The following is a 26,163-nucleotide window of genomic DNA, read 5'->3' on the forward strand; positions in this document are numbered from 1 at the left end:
ATTAAAGCTCTAAACAATGCAGTAAGTGTTTGTGGAGAGATGAGTTATGGTAACTGGAGTGTTGTGACTACGTGCAGTGTTAAGTGGCTTTCTAAAACCCAGAACTTGCTCTCTGCAAGCAACTCTCCTGCAGATTCAAGCCCACACCAATGGATATAAAGCACTGTCAAACCTGCCTGGATGCATTCCTGTGTGATCTGCCATAGGTGATCCTGCGCTGGCAGAGGGGGGTTGGACTGGATGATCTTTGAGGTCCCTTCCAACCCCTAACGTCCTGTGATGCTGTGAGATTGCTGCCACTGCCTCTAGGATTCAGCATGAAATCGAGGAGTCTTCATCTCTGGACACTTTCAAGGCCTGCCTGGACGTGTTCCTGTATGACCTGCCATAGATGGTCCTGCTCTGGCAGAGGGGGGTTGGACTGAATCATCTTTCGAGGTCCCTTCCATCCCCTAACGTCCTGTGATTCTGTGACAAGCACAACAGAACTTCATTGAGCCACCACCAAATGTCATCAAGCAAAAATAGTCTTTATTCAAATTTCATGGAAACAGAAGTCACTGTACTTTGCAAGACAGGGGGGGGGAAAAAATGGAAAATAAAAAAATTTGATATAAAACAAGGAGATTGTCACAATACCAGAATATGGAACTAGACCTCTTTTCCCTATGGATTACTCCAGGTACCTATATTTTTGTTTGGTTGGTGGTTTTTTTGTTGTTTTCATTTTGACTGTGCTATTCACAATTTTTGTAAGTCCCCTCAAAAAAAAAATATATATTAAATTAATTAGGAAACAAAAAGTAGTATGAAACTAAAGACTTAGCACTTCCACTAAATGGCAGACATCAAAGGGTATCACTTCAAGGGCAAAGACTGCAGAAGCCATCATACCTACCTAGCAGTCATCACTGCACCCACCACGGCGCAGTGCTCGTTCCCTGCAAGGCTCTTCCCAGAAAAAGAGGGCAATTTTGGTGCTCCAGGAAGAGTCAGGTTGGAAAAGAACCTTCCTCCAGGCCAGAAAAGGGGCTGAAGAGCTGAGAGCATTGCAGGGAGGGAGCACTGCGGAGCACGCCAGACATACCATCGAGGGTGGTAGAAATATACAGCATCAACAGGGTTGCTACTTCAATCACTTGTGCTACCACTACGAAACATATACAAAAGACTCTGCCAACCGCTTCACCTGTGGCTGCAGCAAGGTTAGGACCTGGAGCGAGACCTTGACCGCGATCGGGAGTGTGACCTAGAGGCAGACCTAGATCTAGACTTGGACCGGGACCTAGGCTTTGAGACAGACTTAGACCTGGAACGAGAATCTGATTTGACATTTGGTTTTGACTTGGAAATCGACCTAGACCTGGAGCGAGACACCCGACGTGCAGCTGCATCCTCACCCTCACCTTTTGCCTCCTTTTTGTCAGAATCTGACTTCTGATGCTCCTTTTCCTTGGAGGCTGACCTGGACCGCTCGTGGCTGTCCTTCCTTTTCTTCTTGCTACTCGGTTTGCTGTCTCGCTTGCTGCGCCTCTTGCTTTTCTCACTCTTGCTGCGGCTCCTGCTTCTACTTCTGCTGTCATCCCTGCTCCTCTTTCTACTTTTCCTTTTGTCCTTACTGTGGCTTCTGCTCCTACTCTCATCCCTGCTCTTGCTCCTGCTTCTAGCCTTGCTAATGCTCTTCTCCCTGTCTTTGCTCCTACTTTTCTCCTTGCTCCTACTTCTCATGCTCTCCCTCGTCTCTCCCCTGTCCTTACTCCTACTCCTGCTCCTACTCTTTTCCTTGCTGCGGCTCCTGCTCTTTGCCTTCTCATCACTGTTATGGAGAGTGCCCTCAGATTTATCTTTACTTTTGTTTCGGGATTTCTCTGCACTCCTGCTGCGGCTCCTACTTTTATCCTCTTTACTTGAAGTCCTGCTTTTCTCTTTTTGGCCTCTGCTACGGCTCTTGCTTCGACTACGGCTCTTGCTTCTGGAACGGGACACAGACCTGGAAGCGCAAAGGCAACAGACAGCTCCACTTTAGTGCGGCTTGGATTTGACCAGCACGTCAGTGTGAGACACAGCAGGGAAAAGAAACACAAACGGGACTCCTGCTGCACATTCAGGATGATGCTTCTCATCTGAGCGGGTAGCCCCCAGTTCTGCCAACACCAAGACATACCTGGATCTTGATCTACTCTTGGAGCGACTGCTACTGGCACTGCGGCTCCTGCTCTTATGAGAATGTCTGCTTCGAGAGCGAGACCTGCAACAGAGTCAAGCAGCTTCATGTTAGCATCTGTCCATGGAGAGCTTCTGATCCCCTGGGGGGCAACCTCCCTTGTATTAAAGCACCTTTGGAGCAGCCAGAGCACACAATAAAGTCACAGACTCACAGTACCCTTCTGCCCCCTGCTCATCCTCTGCTGCCACATCTGGAAGTGAGCACTGCAGCTAACCAGGAGAAAAGTATTCAACCTGATGTAAGGTAAAGCAGCAAGGATCACTTTTCCAACCAAGCCAGAGTGTGAATACAGCAAGACACCAGGATGAAGCTCTGACTCCAGGCTTTGATTTCATAAGCAAGCTGTTCTATGAACAGTACAAGTCTGGCTGAATTTTCTTGCAACAAGCTCTGCCCCAGAATGGAAAGGGGAAAACACTTGGGTGCTGTGTGCTGAAGCACCTCTCTTGATCCTACAACGAAAGCAGCAAATCTCTAAGAAACAGGGAACAGGGGGGAGAGTTTCCAAACTGAGAAAGAACTGCTAGTCCTGGTGCTTATAGCAGAACACAGTGTTCAGAGCCAAGGTGTTAAAAGCACCTTCTGTTTCCTTCTCTGTGCACAGCTCCACCTGCCACACAGCCTTCTCCTGTGAGACAGCAAGGACCAGGACCCGATGTAGCTGGGGAAGAGGAGAGTGCTGTCGGGTGCTCAGCTTGCAGATAGACACTCACCAGGGAAGACAGCACCGAACAGAGGTCCCATTTCCCTTGGGCACTTGAAGGTAACTAATAGGTTCTCAAAATGTAGATTCTCAAAACCTCTCCTATGCAGACATGCTGATAGAGATAGGGTTGTTCAGCCTGGAGAAACTTTAGAGCAGCCTGGCTCCTGGGAAACCTTAGAGCAGCCTTCCAGTACCTGAAGTGGGCTACAGAGGAACTGGGAAGGGACTTTGTAAAAAGATATGGAGTGACAGGATGAAGGACGGTGGTTTCAAACTGGAAGAGGCCGATTTAGATGAGATGTTAGGTAGAAATTCTTCCCCATGAGGGCGGTGAGGCACTGGAACAGGTTGACCAGAGAAGCTGTGAAGGCTCCAAGCCAGCCCAGGTTGGATGGGGCCATGAGCAACTGGATCTAGTAAAAGGTATCCCTGCCCATGGCAGGAAGGTTGGAACTAGATGATCTTTAAGGTTCCCTCCAACCCAACCCATTCTGTGATTCTATGATTTATTGAGAACTCTGAACACTCCCAGGGTGTTTTGGAGGCTGCTGAATATTCATTAAGTGCAGCTAGATTGAGCCTGAGCTACATTATCAACAGACATACCTTGAATGGCTTCGGCTTCTGGAGTAAGAGCGGCGCCGTCTCGATCCAGGTCTGTCTTCCACTAATCTAATCTTCCTGCCATTTACTTCTGTCCCGTCCAGCTTTTCAAGGGCTCTTTTCATGTCAGAATAGGATTTGAACTCAATCACACCTTCATTTTTCCTTCCTTTGTGTGCATCTGCATATGTCACTTCCCCTGCCTGACGCATATAATCCTAGGGGAAGAGGACAGAATAACCGTTGCCTCGAATCCGGAGCCAGGCGTCTCGGCTGACCCCCTGCATTGCTGCAGGGATGCTCCCTTAGCCTCTTCTATCCACACGGATGTCAGCAAGGCTTTGAACCAAACAGCACAGGTTTTGAGCAAGCCAAGTAAAACACCATGATTTCACAGAGTCTGGGTGATTAGAGCCAAGGTGGAGTTGATAGTTTTGAGCCAAATGATGATTAAAGGTCTCCCCATCTCAAGGCTACTATCAGATATGCTCCGGACTGTGATAAGTTTTCAAATTACAGAAGGGATTAAGGAAATGAAATGCTCGTTCTCTACATCATCTTTTCAAAGGTGACTTGGGAAAGGTGATAAACTTAAAGGTCAAATATGAAAAGGCAAGAAGACCACAGGCAAGCAGAGCTCCCTTTGTCCTCCACCTAGGTAAGAGATACTCTGCTGGGAGAAACGCTCCCCACAAGTAAAAGCTCGATTCATTTTCCCACTTCATGCTTGCTGGTTTCTCTCGTTTCAGTCACTAACCACTCTGTTTATCAGGGAGGACCATTCCTGCCCTGCTTTGAGTGAGCCACCATCCAGCTGCAGTAGAAACAGGGCACGGAACTCCAGTTGAGCCTGTGTTCAACCCAGCTGCTCCCACCTTAAGTACACCAACATGAAAGCTATTCCAAAAGCAGCGCACCCACTCGAGGATTCATCATGCCATGCTCTACTTACAATTTTCAATACTAGAAGCAAAGACAAGCTATTGATGGTGTGAAGCATTAACAACAGAAAGACATCTGAAGCATCTCAGCACGTACCTGAACCTGTGTTACATACTCAATTACAGACCAGTTTCTACTACGGCAATGTTTGTTTAGAACAAATTTTACAGATCCTTAAAAGAGAACCACAAAAGAAAGCGTTCCTGTGAGCACAAGTGGGTTGAACCATTGCTGCTAAGTCTGAGAAGGAAACACCATCTTTTTGCACCTGCTGTTGACATTCTGCTCCCTCAGTCCATGATGTCGGTAATCACGAGCCTGCATTTCACCTCCAGAGTACTCAGAGGTGCTGTGGGCTACACGGTGCTACCCAACACTTCCCTGCTGAGAAGCACCTTCCACTCCTTTGGACTGAAGGAGATACTAGATTTTGGGAGAAGTTTTGCATCATTGCTCATTCTGAAAGCAGCTTTTCCCTGAAACTCTCTGTAAAAAACAGCTTTACATGGTGGGCAAATTCTTAACAGAGACCATGCAGGAACGATGCTATCATTTCCAAACAGCTCTAGCACCTGACAAGTTAATGAGTAAATCTAACAAGGGTGAACTCTTCCATCTCTAGTGAATCCTGCTACTGGCATGATTAAGGTCTGTTTTGGCAGAGATAAAACACATCTGTACGTGATGCTGGTTTGTGTTAAGGTAAAAAGTTAATTCCCCTTCTGTCTGGTGACACCATGGCTGCAGGTGCAGCTCCCAACGTGGGAAGTGGTTGGATCACCATCCCAGGATATATTTAAAAGCCATCCAGATATGGTGCTCAAGGATATGGTGTAGGAGTGGCCCTGGTAGAGTTAGATAATGGTTGGACTTAATGGTCTTGGGGATCTCTGGAACAGGGTGAGAAAGTTGGGGCTGTTCAGCCTGCAGAAGAGAAGGCTCTGGGGAGACCTTAGAGCAGCCTTCTAGTACCTGAAAGGGACTACAGGAGAGCTGGGGAGAGACTTTTTACATGGGCTTGTAGTGATAGGCTGAGGGAGAATGGACTGAAGCTTGAGGAGGGCAGATTTAGACTGGAGATTTAGAAGAAATTCATTACAGTGAGGGTGGTGAGACACTGGAAGAGGATGCCCAGGGAGGTCATGGATGCCCCCTCCCAAGAGGTGTTCAAGGCCAGGTTGGATCAGGCCTTGAGCTACTTGGTCTAGTGGAAGGTGTCCCTGCCCATGGCAGGGGTGTTGGAACTAGATGATCTTTAAGGTCCCTTCCAAGCCAAACCATTCTATGAATCTCTGAATCTTAGAGGTCTTTCCCAGCCATGGTGATTCTGTGAATGAGTTCACAGATGTAAAGACACTTCCCCATTGGCTCATGGGTGTTACTTCCACACCTAGGGGTATGCGCAGGAGCACACAGCGTTATGAACGAGCTGGAGCCAAGAACACAGCATACAGCAGTCTCCTGGGTGAAATGGAAGCTGTTTACCCTTTGTGCTCTTTACTAGAGAGGGGGTAAAGAAAGGGGCCCCATACCTTAAGATCTTGCCAACTGCAGCGGCTTGACAAATTTTCCACAATCAATCTGTATTCTGTACGGGTGGGAGGACCGTACTTATCTCTTCCGCTTCTTCTATAACCATATCCACCTTTAGGAGGTGACAAGCAGACAGCAGGACTTCAAGCAGGGAAATGGAGCTCTTGCTCTACAGCCCCGACGCGAACTCCTCTGCCCCACACGCTCGCAAAGACATCACAAAGTCACACCCCCCTTTCCCCCAACCCCCCTCCCCCCAGCTCCCTTCCCCCAGGCTAAATTCCATCCCCCTCTCCCCCCCACCCCCAAAACCTTCTAGAAAGCGTTACAAAGACCCAAAGCATTAAAGAGCTTTCACTACGAGCACAGAATTAAACCAAGGCACATAACAAGTAGGCTACGATTAACATGCAATTAAATTTAACGTTAATTTTAAAGCAGTTTGAAAGAAGAAAACCGAATTAAGCCAGTTTACTAAAGTTACTTACATTGCTTAAAGGCTTTCTGAATATCTGACATGAATAAAGCTTTTCAGGCACCTATTTCAGATTAATCTCATCTGTCTCTAACCCTTGGGGTCCTCACCACCCAGGTCTAATGGGAAAAGGTTGCGGTCGTCACATGGCTTCCTTTTTTTTGGGTCAGCCAAGGGCCACAAAGGTCAAAGAGCCACTCATGGAAAGGTAACCCAAGGTCAGCAAATGGAACGGGCAGTCATCTTAGCCTCAAAGGACTCTTTCAATTAAAACATTGAGGTCTTTGTTAAAGCTATGTTAAACATCACATTGCAAATCAACCATTCAAAAACCAAAAACCAACCAAAACAACCAAAAAAAAACCAACCAAAAGAGTTCCAACGAAATGATAATGAGAAGAAGAATAATGGTGATGATGATCCCCAAAACCAAAAAAAAAAAGAGGTACAAGAGATTGTGTTTATTAATTTATCAATTAAAATAGTTTAATACAACAAACAAGTTAAGGAATAGTCAACAGTTACATGTACAGTTACAGAACACTAAGGCACAACTTCAGATCATTGCTCTTTTAAAATTACTTTTGGGAAAGAAAAAAAATAAAGAAAGAAAAAGAAAAGTAAAAAAGAAAATAAAAAAGAAGAAGAAGAAGAGGGGAAAAAAGCAAAAGCAAAACCCCAAAGGTTTTATTGACCATCAAAGTGGGGATACGAAAGCATTGGTGGTGCTTACTGCGTCCAGAACCGTAACTGCTGTCACGCCGTGGGCCTCTGGCATGCTCAACGATCACTCTCTCCCCACAAAGATCTTTACCATTGAGCTCATAAACAGCATCATCTGCATCTCTCAGATCATCAAACTCAACAAAGCCGTACCTAGAGAGAGGGGGACAAAAGGGATCACTGGGAGGAACGGAACCAGAGGTGGCTCTGCTCAAAACCAACTCACATGGCACAGGTTTCTGTGGAGCCCCAGGAGTGTCACTGCCTGCTGCACAGTGGTTGCAACCTCCTGAAGGCTACCTAAATAGTGTGGCCAGCAGGAGTAGGGAAGTCATTCTGCCCTGTACTCAGCACTGGTTAGGACACACCTTGAGTACTGTGTCCAGGTCTGGGCTCCTCGGTTTAAGAAGGACATTGAGACACTTGAACGTGTCCAGAGACAGCAACGAGGCTGGGGAGAGGTCTTGAGCACAGCCCTGTAAGGAGAGGCTGAGGGAGCTGGGGGTGTTCAGTCTGGAGAGGAAGAGACTTAGGGGAGACCTCATTGCTCTCTACAACTACAGGAAAGGAGGTTGTAGCCAGGTGGGGGTTGGTCTCTTCTCCCAGGCAACCAGTGGCAGAACAAGAGGACACAGTCTCAAGCTGCAGCAGCGGACGTTTAGGCTGGAGGTGAGGAGAAAGTTCTTCACAGAGTTGTTTGCCTTTGGAATGTGCTGCCCAGGGAGGTGGTGGAGTCACCATCCCTGGAGGTGTTCAAGAGGGGATTGGATGTGGCACTTGGTGCCATGGTTTAGTCATGAGGACTGTGGTGACAGGTTGGATTTGATGATCTTTGAGGTCTCTTCCAACCTTGGTGATTCTGTGATAGTCCAACCCCCTTGCTTTAGCAGGGCAGGCTGACCTGACCTGGGGCAGGTTGCACAATAAACATATTCCCTCATTTCTGCAACCAAATGGCCTGTCCATTCTGCAAGAAAGCTCCAACAAGAAAGAAAATACAAAAGTGCTGCAAAATGTTTCATGCTCACTAGATTTCCAACATCTTAGCAGCTCAGAGGGCAGCCTGAGTCCAAACCTCGCTAAAGGACTTGTGAAAATCTGGCAGCTGTAATGAGGAACTGATTTCCTGGCCAAGGGACAAAGTTTTGTGTTTGAGAAATCTGCTGCACAAACTTTGCTCAAGACATGCAGTCATGGGCAGACCAAGCATGAGAGGAAAGAGACAGACTGAAAAGAAAGCTAATACTCAGTTCCAACATTCCAATGAACTCTGTGGCATTGCCTTCCTTTTGCCAACAGTGAACACAATACAGAGACAGTCACAGGACTGTGGTAGGCTTAGGCTATGCCTTTAAAATCTTTCCCAGATCTTGAGCAGAAAAGTAGTAAAATGTAAATAAATCACTATTAGGGGTAAAAAGGAAAATAAAGATCATTCTAAACATTGAATCTCATTGAATTCTAAACATTGAATCTAAACATTGAGTCCTTAAGGATCACCTGACCCAAAGTTTCTTGGCAGAAGCCCAGTCTAGACAAGCTGGCACAGCCCCTGTCCAGCTGACTCTTAACAGTGTCCAATACTGGGGACTCCACTGCTTCCCTGGGGAGCCTGTTCCAATGGCTGATGGTTCTTGTGGAAGAATTTGTGTCCCATCAGAACCTCCCCAGGAGTAACCTGAACAGAAGCTTCTAGACCATGACTTGCCCAAAAAGTTCAAGCCAGCATCTTCAGTTTAATCTTCAGGGGCACCAGAGCCAACATCAGGCTGCTGCAAGTCTCTCATCTCCGGAGGGCTGGAGATCCCAAAAATCCAAGTGTAGGGTTTTAAATCTATCCTCAGAGCTGCTGCTCACAGACAAGCTGGTGACTTGATAATGGTCACAAAGCAAATTCACAGCAGCACTGAAGCAAAACTCAAGCTGCCAATTTCTAACCTGACAGGAGTTAAGTATCTATTTAGATCCAACATTGTGAGGATGCTCATTATCCCCACGGGGCAGGGGAAGAGAACAAAACAGACCACAGAGTTGTTCAGGCTATACCAGCAGTTGAAATCACTTCTTCAGTTACCTGCAAGAGCAGAGCCCCCCCGGGAAATAGCCAAGCATGCTGCAGGCCTGAGCACAACTGAGAACCACTTTACAGCCACAACCCCTCCAGCTGCCACAGCCAAACACAATCCTCAACCTGGGGCTTAGCAAGCCAAGGGGGAAACTTCTGTGTATGTTCATGTTTCAGGTCCCCGAATCCCAGCATGGTGGGGATCGGGAGAGACCTCTGAAGACCATGCAGTCCAACCCCCCTGCTAAAGCAGGGCACCCACAGCAGCTTGCCCAGGAGCACAATGGCCAGGGGGGATTTAGAATCTCTCCAGACAAGGAGACTCCACAACCTCTCTGGGCAGCCTGCTCCAGGGCTCCAGCACCCTCACACCAAAGAAATTTTCCCCCCTGTTCAGATGGAACCTCCTGGGTTCCAGTTTGTGCCCATTGCTCTTTGTCCTGTCACTGGGCCCCACTGAAGAGTCTGGTCTCATCCTCTTGCCCCTTACCCTTTAGCTCTTTCTGAGCATTGCTCATATCCCCTCTGGGGCTGCTCTCCTCCAGGCTCAACAGCCCCAGGATGAACTCCCCAGGGAGATCACGAGGAAGAACAAAGCCCTCATATAAAAATGTTGGCCTCCTCTTTTAGGTCACTTCACTTTTAAGCTTTCTCACCACCTCCCCAAGCCCAACACTACCAGCAGCTAGAGCTTTGCTGGGCAATTGTACATGTATTGATGAGATACTTCAGAACGGCTCTAAACCCCACACAAATGGCGGCTGCTTTTGTATGCAAGTGCTGTAGTTTCAGGGAAGAAACAAGCGTGATTGATTTATAACAACTGAAACAATCACAGTCATTATAAAACCATTCAAATTGCAACTCTCTTCCCTTCAATTCCAAAAATAGAGCCGGCACAAACCTTTCAACAGATCTCACCCTAAAAGCAATTACTTACAAGGTGAAGTGCCTGGGAGCACCAGCACTTTCAAGACAATAAATGTGCAGACATTTGAAGCTAGAACAGCAGAAGAATAGCTAAATTCAATCAGAACACAGCATTACTGAGTCCCAGCATGGTGTAGGGAGACCTCTAAGGGTCATCCAGTTCAACCTTCCAGCTAAAGCAGGGGCACCCACAGCAACTTGTCCAGGATCACAATGAGCAGGTGGGTTTGGAATCTCTCCAAAGAAAGACTGCAGAGCCTCTCTCTGTCTCAGGATTCCAGCACTTTCACAAAGATTCTCCTCCTGGTCAGATGGAACCTCCTGGGTTCCAGTTTGTGCCCGTTGACCCTTGTCCTGTCTCTGGGCACCACTGAAAAGTGTCTGGCCCCCATCCTCTTGTTCTCTGCTCTTCAGCTCTTGCTGAGCATTGAGCAGATCCCCTCTCAGGCTCAAGAGCCCCAGGGCTCTCAGCCTTTGCTCCTCATAGAGATGCTGCAGTTCACTCAGCATCTTTGTGGACTCTCTCCAGTAGTTCCCTGTCTGTCTTGAACTGGGGAGCCCAGGACCGGACACACTACTCCAGATGTGGCCTCACTAGGGCAAAGTTGAGGAGGAGGAGAACTCAGTCACCCATATAACACCCAGATGAACGCAGCACCTTCAGCAGCACTTTGTTACCAGTTGCTCCCCTTGGCCTCCCAAGGGAATTTGCTCCCAAGATGGTCCTACAGAACTCTGGATGGGAAGCATGAAGGCTTTGTCTTCTCCTCACTGATTTCAAAAGGCAGTGCTGATCATTTACCTTGTGCTGCTCATTTTCACCTGGGGACATGCAAGATGCCAGTAGCCCTACCATGTGATTTTAGTCTGACGGAAAAGGAAAAAGCAGGTATTACAAGAAACCTCTAAATTCTTAAGACAAGGAAGCTCCTACAACTTTGGGTTTACTTGTATTTGAAGAGCACTCAAAATCACACCCCCTCTCTCCCTCCCCATCACTCCTGAATGAAAGTAAGACTGACCCACCTGGGAACATTCCACTGTATGATCTAACCCCACGAATCAAACCCCTTCAGGAGCCCAGTTTTACACCACAGAAAGCCACAACTGCTGACACAGCCTTAACTACAGCAATCTGAGCCTGCTGGGATATGACAGCAGCATGAGTAAATCTCCTTTTAAATGTCTGCTATTATTGCTTCATATGTGGCACGGAATGACTTCCTAAAAACGTCGAGGCAATTGACTTCAGCTCAGGTGAAGCCAAACCATTTTCTCTTCATGTATCAAAAAAGGAAAAAGTCCAGGAGTGTGTGGCCTTATCCCAAGCAAATCCAACAGACTGAACCTCCAAAAAGGTGGGGTTCAAATCCAAAGTGAAAGGAGAAATGAGACTTTCTAGACCTGCTTAATAGCAGAAGGCAGACCCTCATCTCTCTCCTCCTTTCAGCTGCTCCCCACCTGCATTGCTTGACACCTGCTGGATCCCTCCCACCTGTCTCCCCAGCCCTTCTCCACACCAGCCCAAATCCTCAGCACTCCCTAAGTGCCAATTTTTCACCACTACTCATCAACAGCTGGTGCTGGAACCCAAAGCCATGAGTCCCATGGGATGAGAAAGATCTCAAAGCAGCTGTCCCTGTCCTCTGGCAACAAAGGCCAAAAATCCAGGTTTATACTGGTCCAAGCTGGACCTGTGGCTGCAGGGGCAATTTAGAAGTCATTCTGCAGGTCCCCAACCAAGGCAGACCTGCTCAGCTCTCACCCCACTCTCCTCCAAATGAATCAACTTGAGTCTGGCAACCTTTTGTGTTCTAGTTTGTGCCTGTTGCTGGGCACCACTGAAGAGTCTGGCCCCATCCTTTCACCACCCATCCTTTAGCTCTTGCTGAGCACTGATCAGATCCTCTCTGGGGCTGCTCTTCTCCAGGTTCAACAGCCCCAGGGCTCTCAGCCTTTCCTCCTCACAGAGATGCTCTATGAACGCTACAAGCAGACAGATAGAAAGTGCGACATATCCCAGAGTACTTGGGGTTTGCTTCCCCCACCCTCCTCTCAGGTAAGCACTGCTTTAAGCCTTTGAGCTGGAAGCTTCAATTACAGGAGCAGCAAGCCAGCCCCAGCTGAGCTTTTCAGGCTGTGCTGGATCACGTTGCGGTCTCAGCCCCTGCTCAAGTGCTACAGCAGCACCCGGCTAATCTCCTGCAGCCTGAGCATCTGAGATAGCCCACAAGTTTCCAGAAGTAACTGGAAGAATCTCTCATGTCAAACACTGTGCTGGAAATATTTAATCATTTGCTAAGCACTACTAAAAATAAGGCATGGAGAAAGGATCAGAGGAACAAAGCCAACCACAGAGGACCCAGCAGCAGTGCAGCGCGAGGCTGTCCCAAGGACAGAGACAAAACCTAAGAGCTCTGGGAAGTATTTTGTCAAACCAGACTTTAACTACAAACCAGCAGTAGCTTGTTCAGGGGACTTCAGAACATACAACTAAAAAAGGAATTCAGTTGTTGAGTTAATGCCAGCAATCTGGCCTGAGCTCTCTACTCAACCCACAGTGGGAGCTGCCTGCTCCAGAAGCAGCAAACAGCAAAGTGAGCGACAACTCCTGCTCCTGGATTCCTCCTGCCATCTGCAGCTTCTGAACTCTGTCTCCCCTCAGTGAGGTTACAGAAAGGACTCTTGCCCTGGCATCAAGCTTTTGCACACAGAGCACCTGCAGTATGGACACAGGCAGGTTGTATCCTCCTCCCCTCTTGTCACCACCTAGAATTAAGACACGACAAGCTTGGGCACCTCCAGCACACCCCTGAGCCTGCTCCTGCACCCACGAATTCCAAATGCTGAGGGGGGAATCACAGGGCTGGACTTTACAGAATCACACAATTGTTTGGTTGAAAAAGGCCTCTAAGATCATTGAGTCCAACCACAGATCAAGTAGTCCAATAAAACAAGTCCATTAGCCACAAAACTTTGCAGCTGTACATCTTCAAGAAGAAATGGAGGTTTGTTTTTTTTTTCCCCCCCTTAACATCTGCCTATGAAATGGAAATATTTGATTTGGAGGCTTATTCAGCATCAGAAAAATTGATCCCTTCCCCCCCCCCCCCCATAAAAAAAGCACTTCAAGGATATGCATCAGGTCTGGAAAAGCACTCAGCTGTTTTATTTACAAGCCAACTCCAACACTGCTGAGGCCATGCTGGTTAAAACACTGACACACACACACACTTGGTTGTTTTAACAACAGAATTTATTCCACTTGCAAACCTGTTGTATGTCCACCTACCTGTACAGTCTGTGTTAATGAACTCTTATTTCACAATCAAGAAAGTCCTCTTCTTCACTTCTAAAATGAAACTAGTAATTGCCTCTCCTGGCTAATAATAAGAAAACCCACATGGCACTCCGACTTCCTGAGCAAGTCTTCAAGTTGGGGCTTCTTGTAAAGAGCAAAGGCACCAACACTTAGGAGGCTTTAAGTGTTGGGCAGTAAAACTACCCAAAAGGGCAATTTGTTTTCTCTTTTCAGCTGAAAGTCTTGGACAAATCCTGGTGGAGCAGGAACCAAACCCTTGAGGTGCAGGAGGAGGCAGCTGCTGGAACAGCAGACAGGGAAGAATACACAGGGTACCTCGAGGCTTTAGTAGGGCTTTGAGGGGGGCACAGGACACCAACACTGGCTAATGTCCCACCAAGGGCTCTCAGTACAGACCTCTGCTGCTGCTGCAATGCCTCTAAAGGGGGTCTCTGCCCCCATAAAGAGGCTCTCTTGGAGGGTGAGGAGTGTTGTTCCAGGGTGCAGCCCAGCTCACCCTTAGGTGCTCACAGACGGGTGCAGAAGAACCTAGGGGCAGAAGGGAACCCCTTGGGGGCTCACATCCCCACAGAGAGCGGCAGACCACAGGTCACCAGGCCCCACTTTCTCCTCAAGGCAGACAGTAACTGAAGCAGGGACCCAGATGTGCTGTTCCCCTCCAACTTTACCCCAGAGGCCTAGGCGTCCTGTCACTCCCCCCGTTGACATGGGAACCCAGGCGTCCTGTCCCGTCCCTCGTGGGGAGGGACCCAGGCCTCCTGCCCTCATCCCCCTTCCTCCCCAACTGCCCCCTAGAGCCAAGCCTTCTGCCCACCCCATTCCAGTGGGCTCGGGCATCCTGCTCGCCCCCTCCCAAGACAGCCGAGCCACCTGCCCGCTCCTCACAACCGCCGCCTGGGGCCGGGCCGGGCTGGGCCTCATTCCACCGGCGGTTGAGCAGAAGGGTCCGGGTCGGGCCGGGCCGAGCCGCACTCACCCATTCTTGAGATCCACCTCCAAGATCTTCCCGTAGCCCTTAAAGAAGCGCTCCACGTCCCGCTCCCGCGCCTGGTAGCTGAGGCGGCCGATGTACACCCGCGGCATCGCGCCCGGCGGGGCCGGGCCGCGGCGAAGGGGGCGGGGCGCAACCGGCGGCGGACGCGGAGCGCGCGGGGGGCGGAGCTTGGTGACGTCGCAACGTCAGAGGAGCGCGCGGGCTGGCGAGAGGGGGCCTTGAAGGGGAGACGTCACGGCAGGCCCCGCCCCCGCCCGGCGGTTCTTAAAGGGGCAACATCGAGCGTGGTGGGACCCACTCCAGAGGGAAGTTTGGCTTGGGAAAGAGCTTTTAGATCTTGGAGCTCAGCCGGTATCTAACCCTACTAAGGCTGGTGCTGAACCATGTCGCACAGCACCACGTCTCCGTGGCTTTGAAACACGACGAGAGATGGGGATTCAGCCGTCTCTGTGGGCAGCCCGTTCCAGTGGTTCAGAGCCCTTTCAGTGCTGAAGCTTGCTCTAATGTCCAGCCTAAAGCTCCCCTGGTGCAACTTGAGGTCGTTTCCTCTTTTCCTGTCAGCTCTTGCCAGGGAGAAGAGACCGACCCCACCTGGCTCCAACATCCTTCCAGGGAGTTGTGGAGAGCCAGCCTCCCCACGCACAGAGGTTGCTGGGGTCCGACAGAAGTCGTGGTGATGATGCGGGACCCCTTCCCATGGGTCAAAAGGCTTGTGGGGTCCCCTTTTGCCACATGTCAGGCACTGGTTGGGGTCCCCCATACGCCAAGGCGCTTGAAGGTTTTCCCCTATGGTAATGCCTTGTCGGGTGACCCCTTCCCAACACGCTGGATACTGATGCCTTTCTCCTCCCCCAAACACAAGCAAGGACAGAGGTTCCTCACCCCCACCCCCTGATGTGCTGCTGACATCCTCCCCTTCCCTGAGGACACCCCCACCGCTTGCCTCACCCATTCCTCGTTCCCACTGATGAGCAACAACATCCCTCTTGCAGCTTCCTAAACGCTGGGTTTGAGGACTTATTTTTATCATTTCATCAGATGCCTGAATCCCACCCAACCCCAACAGAGGCTCTTGGGAACATTTCAGCTTCAAAGCAGCCACCGCTCCCCTAAAAATAACTCACCATCATCCCCCCCCACCCCCTAGAAATGAACACCCTCTGTCTACAATGCCAGCAGCTGGATTTCCAGCCATGATCCCACTCATTTGACAAATAGAATTAAATTTAATTATTTATTCCTTCGTGCCCTGGTGTAGGAGTTGGTGCTCAGGAACATTATGTGAAAGGAGGAGAGAGTTCGCTGAAGCTTGTTAGGTTTTATTGCTCAGTCGAATAAGCAAGGGGGATAAAAGCTTGGCATTAATTTTTTCTGGTTTATGTCATGCTTAATGGTGCTCTGAATGAGCTGAAAGTCCTTTTCTTGCCTTTCCCCCCCACCCACCCCCCTCTTTCCCTTATTTGTTGATTAGGAAAGCTCTGGGGCATACCATGCTGCTTTGCCTCCTGTGCCAGTGGGATAATGAAAATGCAGAATACTGGGGGGGGTTTAACAGTGATGGGGGAGATGCTGGCAAGGAGTTTATGATGGGTTACATCTAGCAGGCTCTTGGTTAAGGGAGGTCCCAGTGTGAGAGGTTATAAGGGGGATAATATGGCCTAATGCATCCAGGCAAATTTAGCTGCTAACAGGGGCTGGGAGTTCTAATTTCAAGGTGGTTTGGTCTTCCACAAGCACATGGAGCTGCAGAGGAGCTTCCTGCAACCCTGAGCGATGTTCCTCAGAGCTGCTCTTCTCCTTGCCCACCAAGACATAGAAAATGCCCAGGAATGATGCTTGACTCCCTCTTTTCACACCTGAGAGCTGAGCTTTTGGAGCAAGACTCTTTCCTACAGTAGGCATTTTACCTCAGTATTTTCCACTGCACATCACCCCCCGGGGAGGTGGCTGTGCTGCTGGTAGCTGTTCTCTGCCATCAGCAAACAGCAGCAGTGGAACAGAGCAGCACTTTACCAGTGTCCAATGGTGACACTCAAAAGATCCCTATGGGAAAGACAAAATACTGCTCTGACTCCACAGCTAGAGGATACTCAGCTGCAGGATGGCACTACCCAGGACACAAGAGTGGTGCTGCACCATGGCTGTGCAGCAAAGAACCCAACTCTGTTCCCTTGGGAAAGGGCCAGGCAGGCAGGGAGCCTGGAGCACTGTGTTTGTCCATCCTCAAGGCCATGCATCCATCCCCTGCCCACCCTCCTGTACCCCCAGAAGTGAGCACAGAAACAATTTTTTGGCAGCATCTTACAAAAATATATTTCTGTTAGACATTGATTTCCAAGAGCTTCTGATCACAATCAGTAGTGGCAGCAGGAACAGCAGAAAACCCGAATTCAAGTCCCAGTGTTGCTATAAACAGCCTCCCTTGCCATCCATGTGTCCATCTGCCCTGTCCCCACCTCAAATGCCACCACCCCGGGGCTGTCCCTGAGGTGTCTTACAGCTCCCACTGTTGCAGCAGTGCTGGACCATGCTTGGGAACTTGTCAATCCTTGTTTTTATTCCCTTTTGAGCTCATTTTTGAGGTGAGGTGATGCCATGGGCTGGATAAACCCTTTGTGCCCTTTTCCCCTACCCTGCATGAGCATTCTTGCTCTGTCCTGCCAGTGCTGGATGGGCTGGGCAGGGAAAAATGAAAGAAAAAATAAATGTAACCCCCCCCTAACTTTAAGTAGTGGTTTTTCTCTGTAATTCAATGCCCCTACTCCAGGGGCAGTTGGCTGCTGAACTTGGAGGGGGGAACTCTGAGGCTGCAGCACCACTGGATTGAGGCAGCTGGGAGAAAGGCAACCACCTCCATGCTACCCTGCAAAATCACCCCAAAGCAGTCAAAAATCAATCTGAGGGACAACACAAACAGCAAAACAACACTGACAGCTGCTAAGCCAGGCTGGAGGTGGAGGTGCAGCTCCCCCCAGCCCCCAAAACAAACATGAAGGGGGAACTGTGGCTCTTTTGCTACCCTGAGCAGAGTGAGCTGCTGCCCCAAGCTCCCTGAGCTTCCTCTTGCACCCAAAGAATGATGGCAGCCTCCCTCCAGACACCATTCCCCAGGCTGCCATCCATGCAAAGCTGCAGAGGCTTTGCAAACTTCAAGGGGGCACCCAGAAGTTTAAAAATAAAGTGAAATCAATGGATCTGGAGGTTTTTTCTTTGCCCCCTAAGCATCTCTTGTTGGTGGACAAGACAGCAAAGCTTGGCTGTGGTGGAGCAGCACAGTGCTCAGCCCATGAGCTGGAGGTCAGAGGAGAAGGATCTGCTTGGAGGATATGAAAGGTTTCATGGCATTCTCCAGTGCTGCCTTGTAGTCCTGGAGTGGGACCTCAGTGCAGGCTGGTGCTGTGAGCTGTCCCCTCTGGATGAGCTGGCACAAGGTGTCCATCATGGTGTCCAGGCTCTCCTGGTCTGCAAGGGAAGAAAGCTGGTGAGGGACTTTTTAGGGTGTCAGGTAATGATGGAACCAGGGGGAATGGAACAAAACTAGACATGGGTAGATTCAGATTGGATGCTAGGAAGAAGTTCTTCCCCATGAGGGTGGTGAGACACTGGCACAGGTTGCCCAGGGAGGTGGTGGAAGCCTCATCCCTGGAGGTGTTTGCAGCCAGGCTGGATGTGGCTGTGAGCAACCTGCTCCAGTGTGAGGTGTCCCTGCCCGTGGCAGGGGGGTTGGAACTGGCTGAGTCTTGAGGTCCCTTCCAACCCTGACAATTCTATGATTCTATGACTATCATGTGCCCCATGCCAGAGCCACTGACCACCCCCACCTGAAGCCATAAAGGGTGCTGAGGATGCTGGGGGCTGATGTGTTCCCAGGTCAGGCACATGGGATGGGGCAAGAGCTCCTGGCATGGTGCCACACCATGGTCCCTGCCCGAGACACAGCGCCCAGCACCTGCCCTTCAGCCACCCTGAGGACCGCCAGTGCTCGTGACACAAGAGCAGAGGGCAGCACTGGTGTGGCAGTTTCCCACCTGCTGCTGTGCCAACCTGCCCCAGTGGTGCCATCAGCTCACCTTGGGCGTGGTCCTTCCTCCACTGTGTCATCCAGAAGCCGCGGAGCCGCACGTCCCGGAAGATGAAGGCACTCTGTGGAGAGAGGGAGCTGAGCACCCAGCTGAGACCTGCAGGTCCATACCCAGTGTGACAGCAGTGGGAGGTGGCAATGAGGCTCCTTCTCATTTGTGAGTCAGGGCACAGCAGGATGCAGAGATGCAACTCTAAGGTGTGGAGTCAGTGTGGGTCTGCTGCTCGACATCTGCAGGGCCATTTCCCCGCTGGGATTTCACAGCAGCCCAAATCCTCCACAAATAAAGCCAGGAGTACAAAGCAGCTGGGGTACAAAGCTGCTTGTCCCATAATGGACCCCATCAGCTACAGAAAAAGAAGGTTGGAGGCTCTCATTTTACAGGCAGGGGACAGTTTTGCTCCTGCAGCACAGAGCTGGGAGCCAAGGGGATGGGGACATCCACACTGGAGCACCAGGGACATGTCAGAGGGGAAATCAAGAGCATCTCCAGCACTCACCACAGGCACCATCAAAGGCTGCTTTGCCATCCCCCCATAGGTGACCATAGTCCCTTTGGGTCTGGAAGAGGAGGGAGGTATTCAGTTATAGTCCCCAGTGTGCAGCTTTGACCTTGCAACCTCCAGCTCTGCCATCACCAACCCCACCACTGCACCCAGGGCTCCCCCAGTTACCCCTGACTCCACCTCCCAGAGCTCCCCCTCTCACTCCCATGCCCCATTAGCTGAATTTGCAGCTAAATTCTTCAGCTCTAGCTGGTCAAGACCTGGTGAACCTTCATAACTGGAGCTCAGCTGCCTCCAGCCACTGGCAGCATTTGAGAGACAGTGATGATGAGTCAGCTCAAGTCACTGCTGCTTTCCAAACCACTTCCTCTCTCCTCACTTCACCTCTCCAAAACCTCAGTGATGACCAGCATCATCTAGCAACACCTCTTGCACTCCAGGGACTCTAGAGTAGGATCCTCTGGTGCCAGCTGCCGTCCCCAGGCCCGTGGCCAAGCCAGCACCCAGGCAAACTTACTGCAGATGCCGCAGCATCTCCGTGGTGCTTTTGCCCCCGACGCAGTTCAGGGCGAGCCGAGGCTTTGGGATGCTCTGCAAGAGGTGAGGAAGAAGGTTCCCATTTTTGGTTATTTTTTTTTTCCTGAGGCTCCTTTCGAGGATGGGACCATGGCTCTTGAGGGAGCAAGTTTAGACTGGACAGTAGGAAAAGTTGCTTCACGGAAAGGATTGTCCAGCCCTGGAGCAGGCTGCTCAGGGAAGTGCTGGTCACCAGCCTTGGAGGGATTTCAAAGCCATGTGCTGCTGAGAGACATGGGTTAGTGGTGACCTGGCAGTGCTGGCTTAATGGGTGGACTCAGTGACCCCAAAGGTCTCTTCCAACCAAAACAACTCTGTGATCCTTTGATTTACCTGGGGGCAGCTAAGAGTTGCAGAGCTGAAATCTACAGTCTGGCCCTTGCAGTAGCAGCAAAAGCCCTCAAATTCTCGGGCTGAATCCTGATTTGGAGAAAGATTTGCCCTTCCCACCATCCCTCCACCATTCCCCCCCAGTGCTGAACTGCCCTGGCTTGTCTCTCCAGTGGGATCAGCATTGAGGTACCTTAAATATCTCTTTCATCTCTGGCTTTCTCAGCGTCTCCTCTGTGATGACGTGGTCTGCACCCAAGGCCATCAGCCTCTCAACCAGCTTTGGGAGGTCAGGTCTAGGGAAGGAAAAGGGATTCAGTGAGTCAGAAAGCAGTGTCCCCTTCCCCTCTCTCCTGCTCAGATGCAGCTTGGGGACAAGAGGGCAGAGGCTGGAGGACACTGAGGAAAAGCAGAGAGAAGAATGTCCTGGGTTGTATATGCAGCATGACAAGATTCAGCTCCCAAACTTGCCTGACCTCCTGGCCAACCCCCAGCCCATGCTTGAGGGCAGCTCCTACCCCACAGAAGACCTTCTCCTCTCCCAGGGGACCCACCTGTCCCTCACCACATTGATGGTCTTGATGCCGGAGGCTTTGGCAATCTGGATAACGGCCTGGCCCACGCCGCTGTTGGCAGCATTCTGGATGATGGAGTCACCTGCAGATGAATCAATCCAGGTTGCCATGGCAGAGGTGACAGTAGATCCCCCCGGGTGCCCCTGTGCCCGCTGGCAGGGCTGTACCTGGTGCCAGGGTCTCGAAGTCCGCCAGCATGCGGAACGCCGTGCAGGGGTTGACGCTCAGCGTGGCGGCGCACAGCACGGGGATGTCGCTGGGCACCTTCAGCAGGGTCTCCTCAGGGAACACTCCCTGCGTCCTCCACGTCCCTGGGTACCAGCAGCAGCGTGGGCACAGCAGCAGGAAGGTGGGAAGGGAAAGGAGATCAGCTCACGTCTCAGCCCCAGTGCAGGTCATGCCACACTGATAACCATTTACATCGTGGAGAGTGAACAAGGAAACACAGCCAAAATATTGTGGGAGGCTGGGGGTGGGTCACACAATCCATGGGGGGGGGTTGGAAGGGACTTCTGGAGATCATCCAGTCCAAGTCCCCTGCTAAAATAGGGCACCCACAGCAGCTTACCCAGGATCACAATGGCCATGGGGGTTTGGAATCTCTCCACAACCTCTCTGCCTGCTCCAGGGCTCCAGCACCCTCACACCAAAGAATTTTCCCTCCTGTTCAGATGGAACCTCCTGGGTTCCAGTTTGTGCCCATTGCCCCTTGTCCTGTCACTGGGCACCACTGAAGAGTCTGGCCCCATCCTCTTGCCCCTCACCCTTTAGCTCTTGCTGAGCATTGCTCAGATCCCCTCTGGGGCTGCTCTTCTCCAGGCCAAATAGCCCAAAGGCTCTCAGTGTTTCCTCCTCACTGAGATGCTCCAGGCCCCTCAGCATCTCTGCAGCCTCTCCTGGACTCTCTCCAGCAATTCCCTGTCTGTCTTGAACTGGGGAGCCCAGAGCTGGACCCAGTACTCTAGATGTTGCCACCCCAGGTCAGAGTAGGGGGGAAGGAGAACCTCCCTGGACCTGATAGCCACACTGTTCTTCATCCACCCCAGAAGACCTCTGGCCTTCTTGGCCACAAGGGCACATTGCTTGCTCATGGAGAACCTTTACCCCAGCACTCCCAAGTCTTTCTCTGTAAAGCTGCTTTCCAGCAGGTCAAGGCCTCACCTGTACAAGTGCAGGGGGTTGTTCCTCCCCTGGTGCATGGACCCTACATTTGCCTTTGTTGAACTTATGAGGTTCCTCTCAGCCCAACTCTCCAGCCTGGCCAGGTTTGCAGGTGGAGGGATGCAGAGGATAGAGTGGTGCTGTGGCTGCTGGGTTTTGTACTCACCAAGTGCATTGGTGGCTGGGATGACCCAGTCCCCAGGTTTCAGAGCTGCCACACGACGCCCGACCTCCAGCACTTCCCCAACACCTTCGTTCCCTCCTACTGCTGGCAGTGGGGGCAGGATGGCATAGGTCCCTGCCAGAATGTTAGAGGTGAGCTGCAGACTTCACCCTACCCCAGACCTCCCCATCCCAGGAGCCAGCTCTAAACCCTCCAAGACATCCCAGCAGGTGATTCCCATTGAAAATTAACACAGAGAGAGGTGCCTCTGGTGCCTTACCTTGGATCATATTGATGTCAGCAGGATTGATGGGGGCTGCCAGCATCTTGACATGGACATCAGAGTCCCCCAGCTTGGCCAACTCAATGTCCTTTAATCTGAGCATGGAGACACAAACTGCATTAATGGGTTTGGCTGATGTCTGCTGCCCCTTGGCTGAAGCTGCAGAGGGGTCTGTGGCTCCTCCACACAGTCATGAGCACCAAATAAACTTCACTGTGTGCCCCATCTCAGCTTCTTGCTGCAGCCTGGTCTCCTCCAATGAAACAGCACAATCACAGAATTAACTAGGTTGCAAAAGACCTTCAAGATCATCCAGTCCAACCTGCCACCCAACACTATCTAATCATCTAAACCATGGCACTAAGTGCCTCATCCAGGCTCTTGTTAAACGCATCCAGGGATGGTGACTCCATCACCCCCTTGGGCAGCACATTCCAAAGGCCAATCTATTTCTGTGAAGAATTGCCTCCTAACATCCAGCCTCAACTGCAAAATTGTTTTAGAATCACAGAATTGTCAGGGTTGGAAGGGATCTCAAGGATCATCCAGTTCCAACTCCCCTGCCATGGGCAGGGACACCTCACACTACAGCAGGTTGCTCACAGCCACATCCAGCCAGGCTGCATAAAACCTCCAGGGATGAGGCTTCCACCACTCCCTGGGCAACCTGTGCCACCACCTTCATGGGGAAGAACTTCTTCCTAACATCCAATCTGAATCTACCCATTTCCAGTTTTTTTCCATTCCCCCTAGTCCTATCATTACCTGACACCCTAAAAAGTCCCTTACCTGACCCATTTTCCCCCTCAAACCCAGAGCACCTGGGCTCTGTTGGAGTCTCCTCCCACCCCAGGTGTAGTCACTTTGCTCTCCCCACCCACTCCCCTTTATAATCCCCCCCAGGCAGGGCAGAAGCCCCAAGCTGAGCCCATCTGGGCTGAGGATCCTCCTTTCATCACTGGTGAGTGCCCTTGGTGCACACTGGGTGATGGTGGTGGTGACAACAAAGGCCGGGGGGCCTGGTGGCCCCCCGGTTGTTAGGGCAATGATTGATGACTACTCCGATATCATCCACGGGTGCTGGCTGGGGCTCCTGGCTGGGGCTGAGCTCCTCTGGGTGGTATCCTGGCTGGTTGAGAGTCTGTCTCTGGGATGGCTGCAAAAATGGGGGTGGTGACTTCATCTTGGGGAGTTTTACTGTCTTATCTGTTCTCCATATCTTTGATTTATCCTTCAATCTATCTGGGTCACAAACTGCTTTATAAAGCTCTCTGGTCCTTAGGTCTATGCCTCAGCTTCTAATGCTCTTGGAGGTCTTTTCCAGCCTTGATGATTCCATGATCTGATAAAGCCTTCCTTGCTCTCATGGTTGCATCCAGCTGCTCAAATTGATTGATAAATGGCCCTGGCAGCAAACCTGCCCTTTCCTTCCTGCCTCTGTTGCCTCATCAGCCTCAAACCTGACAACAAACAAATCTAAACACAATAACCAACATCAAGAACCCCATCAATGTTAAGTATGTGTCACTGAGGACAACACAGAAGGCTTTGGTTGGAGAAGACCTTGAAGATCATCAAATCCAACCACCAGCCCAACACCACCATGGCCATTAAACCATGTCCCCAAGTGCCCTGGCCACAGATTTCTGGAACACCTCCAGGGATGATGACTCCACCACCTCCCTGGGCAGCCTGTTTCAATGCCTGACCACTCCTGCAGCAAATAAATCCTTCCTAATACTCAACTTAAACCTCCCCTGGCACAATCTCAGGCCATTTCCTCTCCTTCTGTCATCTGATATGAGGGAGAAGAGAGCAATCCCCACCTCACTACAACCTCCTTTCAAGGAGTTGTGAGAGAGAAGGTCTCTTCTCAGCCTCTTCTCCAAGATGAACACCCCCCGTTCCCTCAGCTGCTCCTCACCAGCCCTGTTCTCTAGACCCTTCTCCAGCTTTGTTGCACTTCTCTGAACCTGCCCCAGCACCTCAGTGTCTGCCTTGTAGTGAGGGGCCCACTGATGATGGAGTGATGCTAAAACCCAACCACCCAACAAAACCCTGGGTCACCACACAGAGCACTGCCCACAAATCTTAACAAATTCAGCAGGTTGTGCAAGAGAAATGCACTGATTCAGCTGCTGGTGGTGGGGGAGGGCAGGGTTTGTCCTGCCCTGCTTTGGTGTTACGGGCACTGGGGGTATTTTCAGAGAACTGCAAGAAGGGGAAATGCTGAAGCTCAAGACTGGCATTGCACAAGCAGAGGGGTGAGGGCAGCAAAGCTCAGGAGCCCTCAGAGGTGACAAGCACCACTGCACAATCAAACAGTCATAAGCAAAAGCAACTGTCCACTCATACACATCCCCTTGTGGGGTTCTCTGGATGCCCCCAGATGATGGACTGCAGCCTTCTGCATTTCTAGGGGTGATGTGAGCTGGTGCCCCCACAACAGCAAGTTCTCAACATCTCCTCACTTGAAACAACGACCCCAGGCTGGACTGAGGGAAGTTCAAAGGGGACATGAGGAACTATTTCTTCCTCAAAAGGGTTGTGAAAGCCTGAAACAGTCTGCCCAGGGCAGTGGTGGAGTCCCCATTCCTGGAGTCTGAAAAGACACCGACATGTGGTGCTGAGGGACATGGTTTGGGGGTGACCTGGCAGTGCTGGGTTGGACTGGATTATCTTAAACGTCTCTTGCAACCAAAACAATTCTACGGTTGTCATTCCAGAAGCCAAACAATCCACCAAAAGGGGACCTTGCCCTTGGAAACCTTTTTGGCCGTTTCAGATCCCCAGTTCTTGCCCCCCCTGCAGTGCATCCCAGTATAGCCCTTGCCATGTTCCTCTCCACACCAGCACCCCGTGTCCCCCATTCCTGCACCCCCAATGCCCCCAGTGTGCCTCATTCCTGCCCCACCACAATGTCCCCCTCTGCACCAGCACCCTCCAGTATCCCCCATTCCCGCAGCCCCCGCAATGTTCCCCTCCCCACCAGTACCCCCACTGTGCCCCATTCCCGCAGCCCCCACAGTGTTCCTCTCCCCACCAGTACCCCCACTGTGCCCCATTCCCGCAGCCCCTGCAATGTTCCTCTCCCCACCAGTACCCCCACTGTGCCCCATTCCCGCAGCCCCCGCAATGTTCCCCTCCCCACCAGTACCCCCACTGTGCCCCATTCCCGCAGCCCCCGCAATGTTCCTCTCCCCACCAGTACCCCCACTGTGCCCCATTCCCGCAGCCCCTGCAATGTTCCTCTCCCCACCAGTACCCCCACTGTGCCCCATTCCCGCAGCCCCCGCAATGTTCCTCTCCCCACCAGTACCCCCACTGTGCCCCATTCCCGCAGCCCCTGCAATGTTCCCCTCCGCACCAGCCCCCGCAGCGTCCCCCCCCTTACTGCACGACGCCCGCGGGCTCCCCGTGCCGCTCGTACACCAGCCCCAGAACGGGGCCCGGCGCCGTGCCCGAGCGTGCCCGCGCCGGGGGGGTCCGCGCCCCGCGCAGCACCCGCGCTGCCGCCCGCAGCATTTGGCTCCGCTCGGCCCAGTTCTGTCCCGCTCGGCGATACTCGCTGAGCCCGCGCGGCCGCCAGCGGCGTCACGAGGGCAGCCCCGCCCCTTACCGGGTCGGTGCCGCCCCCCGCCACGTTGGCTCCGCCCCCCCGCCCGTCTTAAGGCGGCTCCGGTACAGTGCGCGGAGCTGCTGGGCGGAGTCTCTGCGGCGGCGCGACCTGGCGGGGGCGTTTCGGCGGTACCGGAGTCTTGCTTCGGGGCTGGGCTATAGAATCATTGAATTATTTCGTCTGGAAAAGACCTCCTAAGGACATGGAGTGCAGCCATCAACCCAACACCATGTCCTAAACCCATGTCCCCAGGTGCGATGGCCACACGTTTCTTGAACACCTCCAGGGATGGGGACTCCGCTGCCTTCCCGGGCAGCCTGTTCCAATCTCTGACCACTCTTGCAGCAAA

The 26,163-nt window shown here is 51.5% G+C and overlaps 2 protein-coding genes across 2 annotated transcripts; both read right to left on the reverse strand.

The window, feature by feature from the left end:
- Window positions 1-509: 509 nt before the first annotated feature.
- Window positions 510-14,658, reverse strand: SRSF4 (serine and arginine rich splicing factor 4). The gene is made up of 6 exons (XM_068159402.1): window positions 14,503-14,658; window positions 7,220-7,362; window positions 6,011-6,123; window positions 3,540-3,754; window positions 2,165-2,248; window positions 510-1,990 (listed from the first exon to the last, which is right to left on the reverse strand). The coding sequence occupies exons 1-6, from the start codon at window positions 14,607-14,609 to the stop codon at window positions 1,207-1,209; spliced, it is 1,446 nt and encodes a 481-aa protein (XP_068015503.1). The 5' UTR covers window positions 14,610-14,658; the 3' UTR covers window positions 510-1,206.
- A 2,156-nt stretch (window positions 14,659-16,814) lies between these two features.
- Window positions 16,815-25,790, reverse strand: MECR (mitochondrial trans-2-enoyl-CoA reductase). Its single transcript, XM_068159403.1, has 10 exons — window positions 25,590-25,790; window positions 22,193-22,290; window positions 21,916-22,047; window positions 20,756-20,899; window positions 20,568-20,670; window positions 20,207-20,309; window positions 19,625-19,698; window positions 19,102-19,162; window positions 18,591-18,663; window positions 16,815-17,982 (listed from the first exon to the last, which is right to left on the reverse strand). The coding sequence occupies exons 1-10, from the start codon at window positions 25,718-25,720 to the stop codon at window positions 17,819-17,821; spliced, it is 1,083 nt and encodes a 360-aa protein (XP_068015504.1). The 5' UTR covers window positions 25,721-25,790; the 3' UTR covers window positions 16,815-17,818.
- Between the last annotated feature and the right edge of the window lie 373 nt (window positions 25,791-26,163).

The sequence above is a fragment of the Melanerpes formicivorus genome, unplaced genomic scaffold, assembly GCF_026170545.1.
Source record: "Melanerpes formicivorus ecotype bairdi unplaced genomic scaffold, bMelFor1.0.p_v2 SCAF_45, whole genome shotgun sequence".
NCBI lineage: Eukaryota > Metazoa > Chordata > Aves > Piciformes > Picidae > Melanerpes > Melanerpes formicivorus.

Bases quoted from the DNA above. Each gene is read 5' to 3' on its own strand.
- SRSF4 (XM_068159402.1), bottom strand. From the start codon at position 14,609: ATGCCGCGGGTGTACATCGGCCGCCTCAGCTACCAGGCGCGGGAGCGG. The intron at 7,363-14,502 runs GTGAGTGCGGCT...CCCTCTCTCTAG, and splicing joins GAGGTGGATCTCAAGAATGG to GTACGGCTTTGTTGAGTTTG. The intron at 2,249-3,539 runs GTATGTCTGTTG...ACTCTGTTGCAG, and splicing joins AGAAGCCGAAGCCATTCAAG to GTCTCGCTCTCGAAGCAGAC.
- MECR (XM_068159403.1), bottom strand. From the start codon at position 25,720: ATGCTGCGGGCGGCAGCGCGGGTGCTGCGCGGGGCGCGGACCCCCCCG. The intron at 20,671-20,755 runs GTACAGCCCTGC...ATTCATCTGCAG, and splicing joins CTTCGAGACCCTGGCACCAG to GTGACTCCATCATCCAGAAT. The intron at 20,310-20,567 runs GTGGGTCCCCTG...TTCCTTCCCTAG, and splicing joins ATCAATGTGGTGAGGGACAG to ACCTGACCTCCCAAAGCTGG.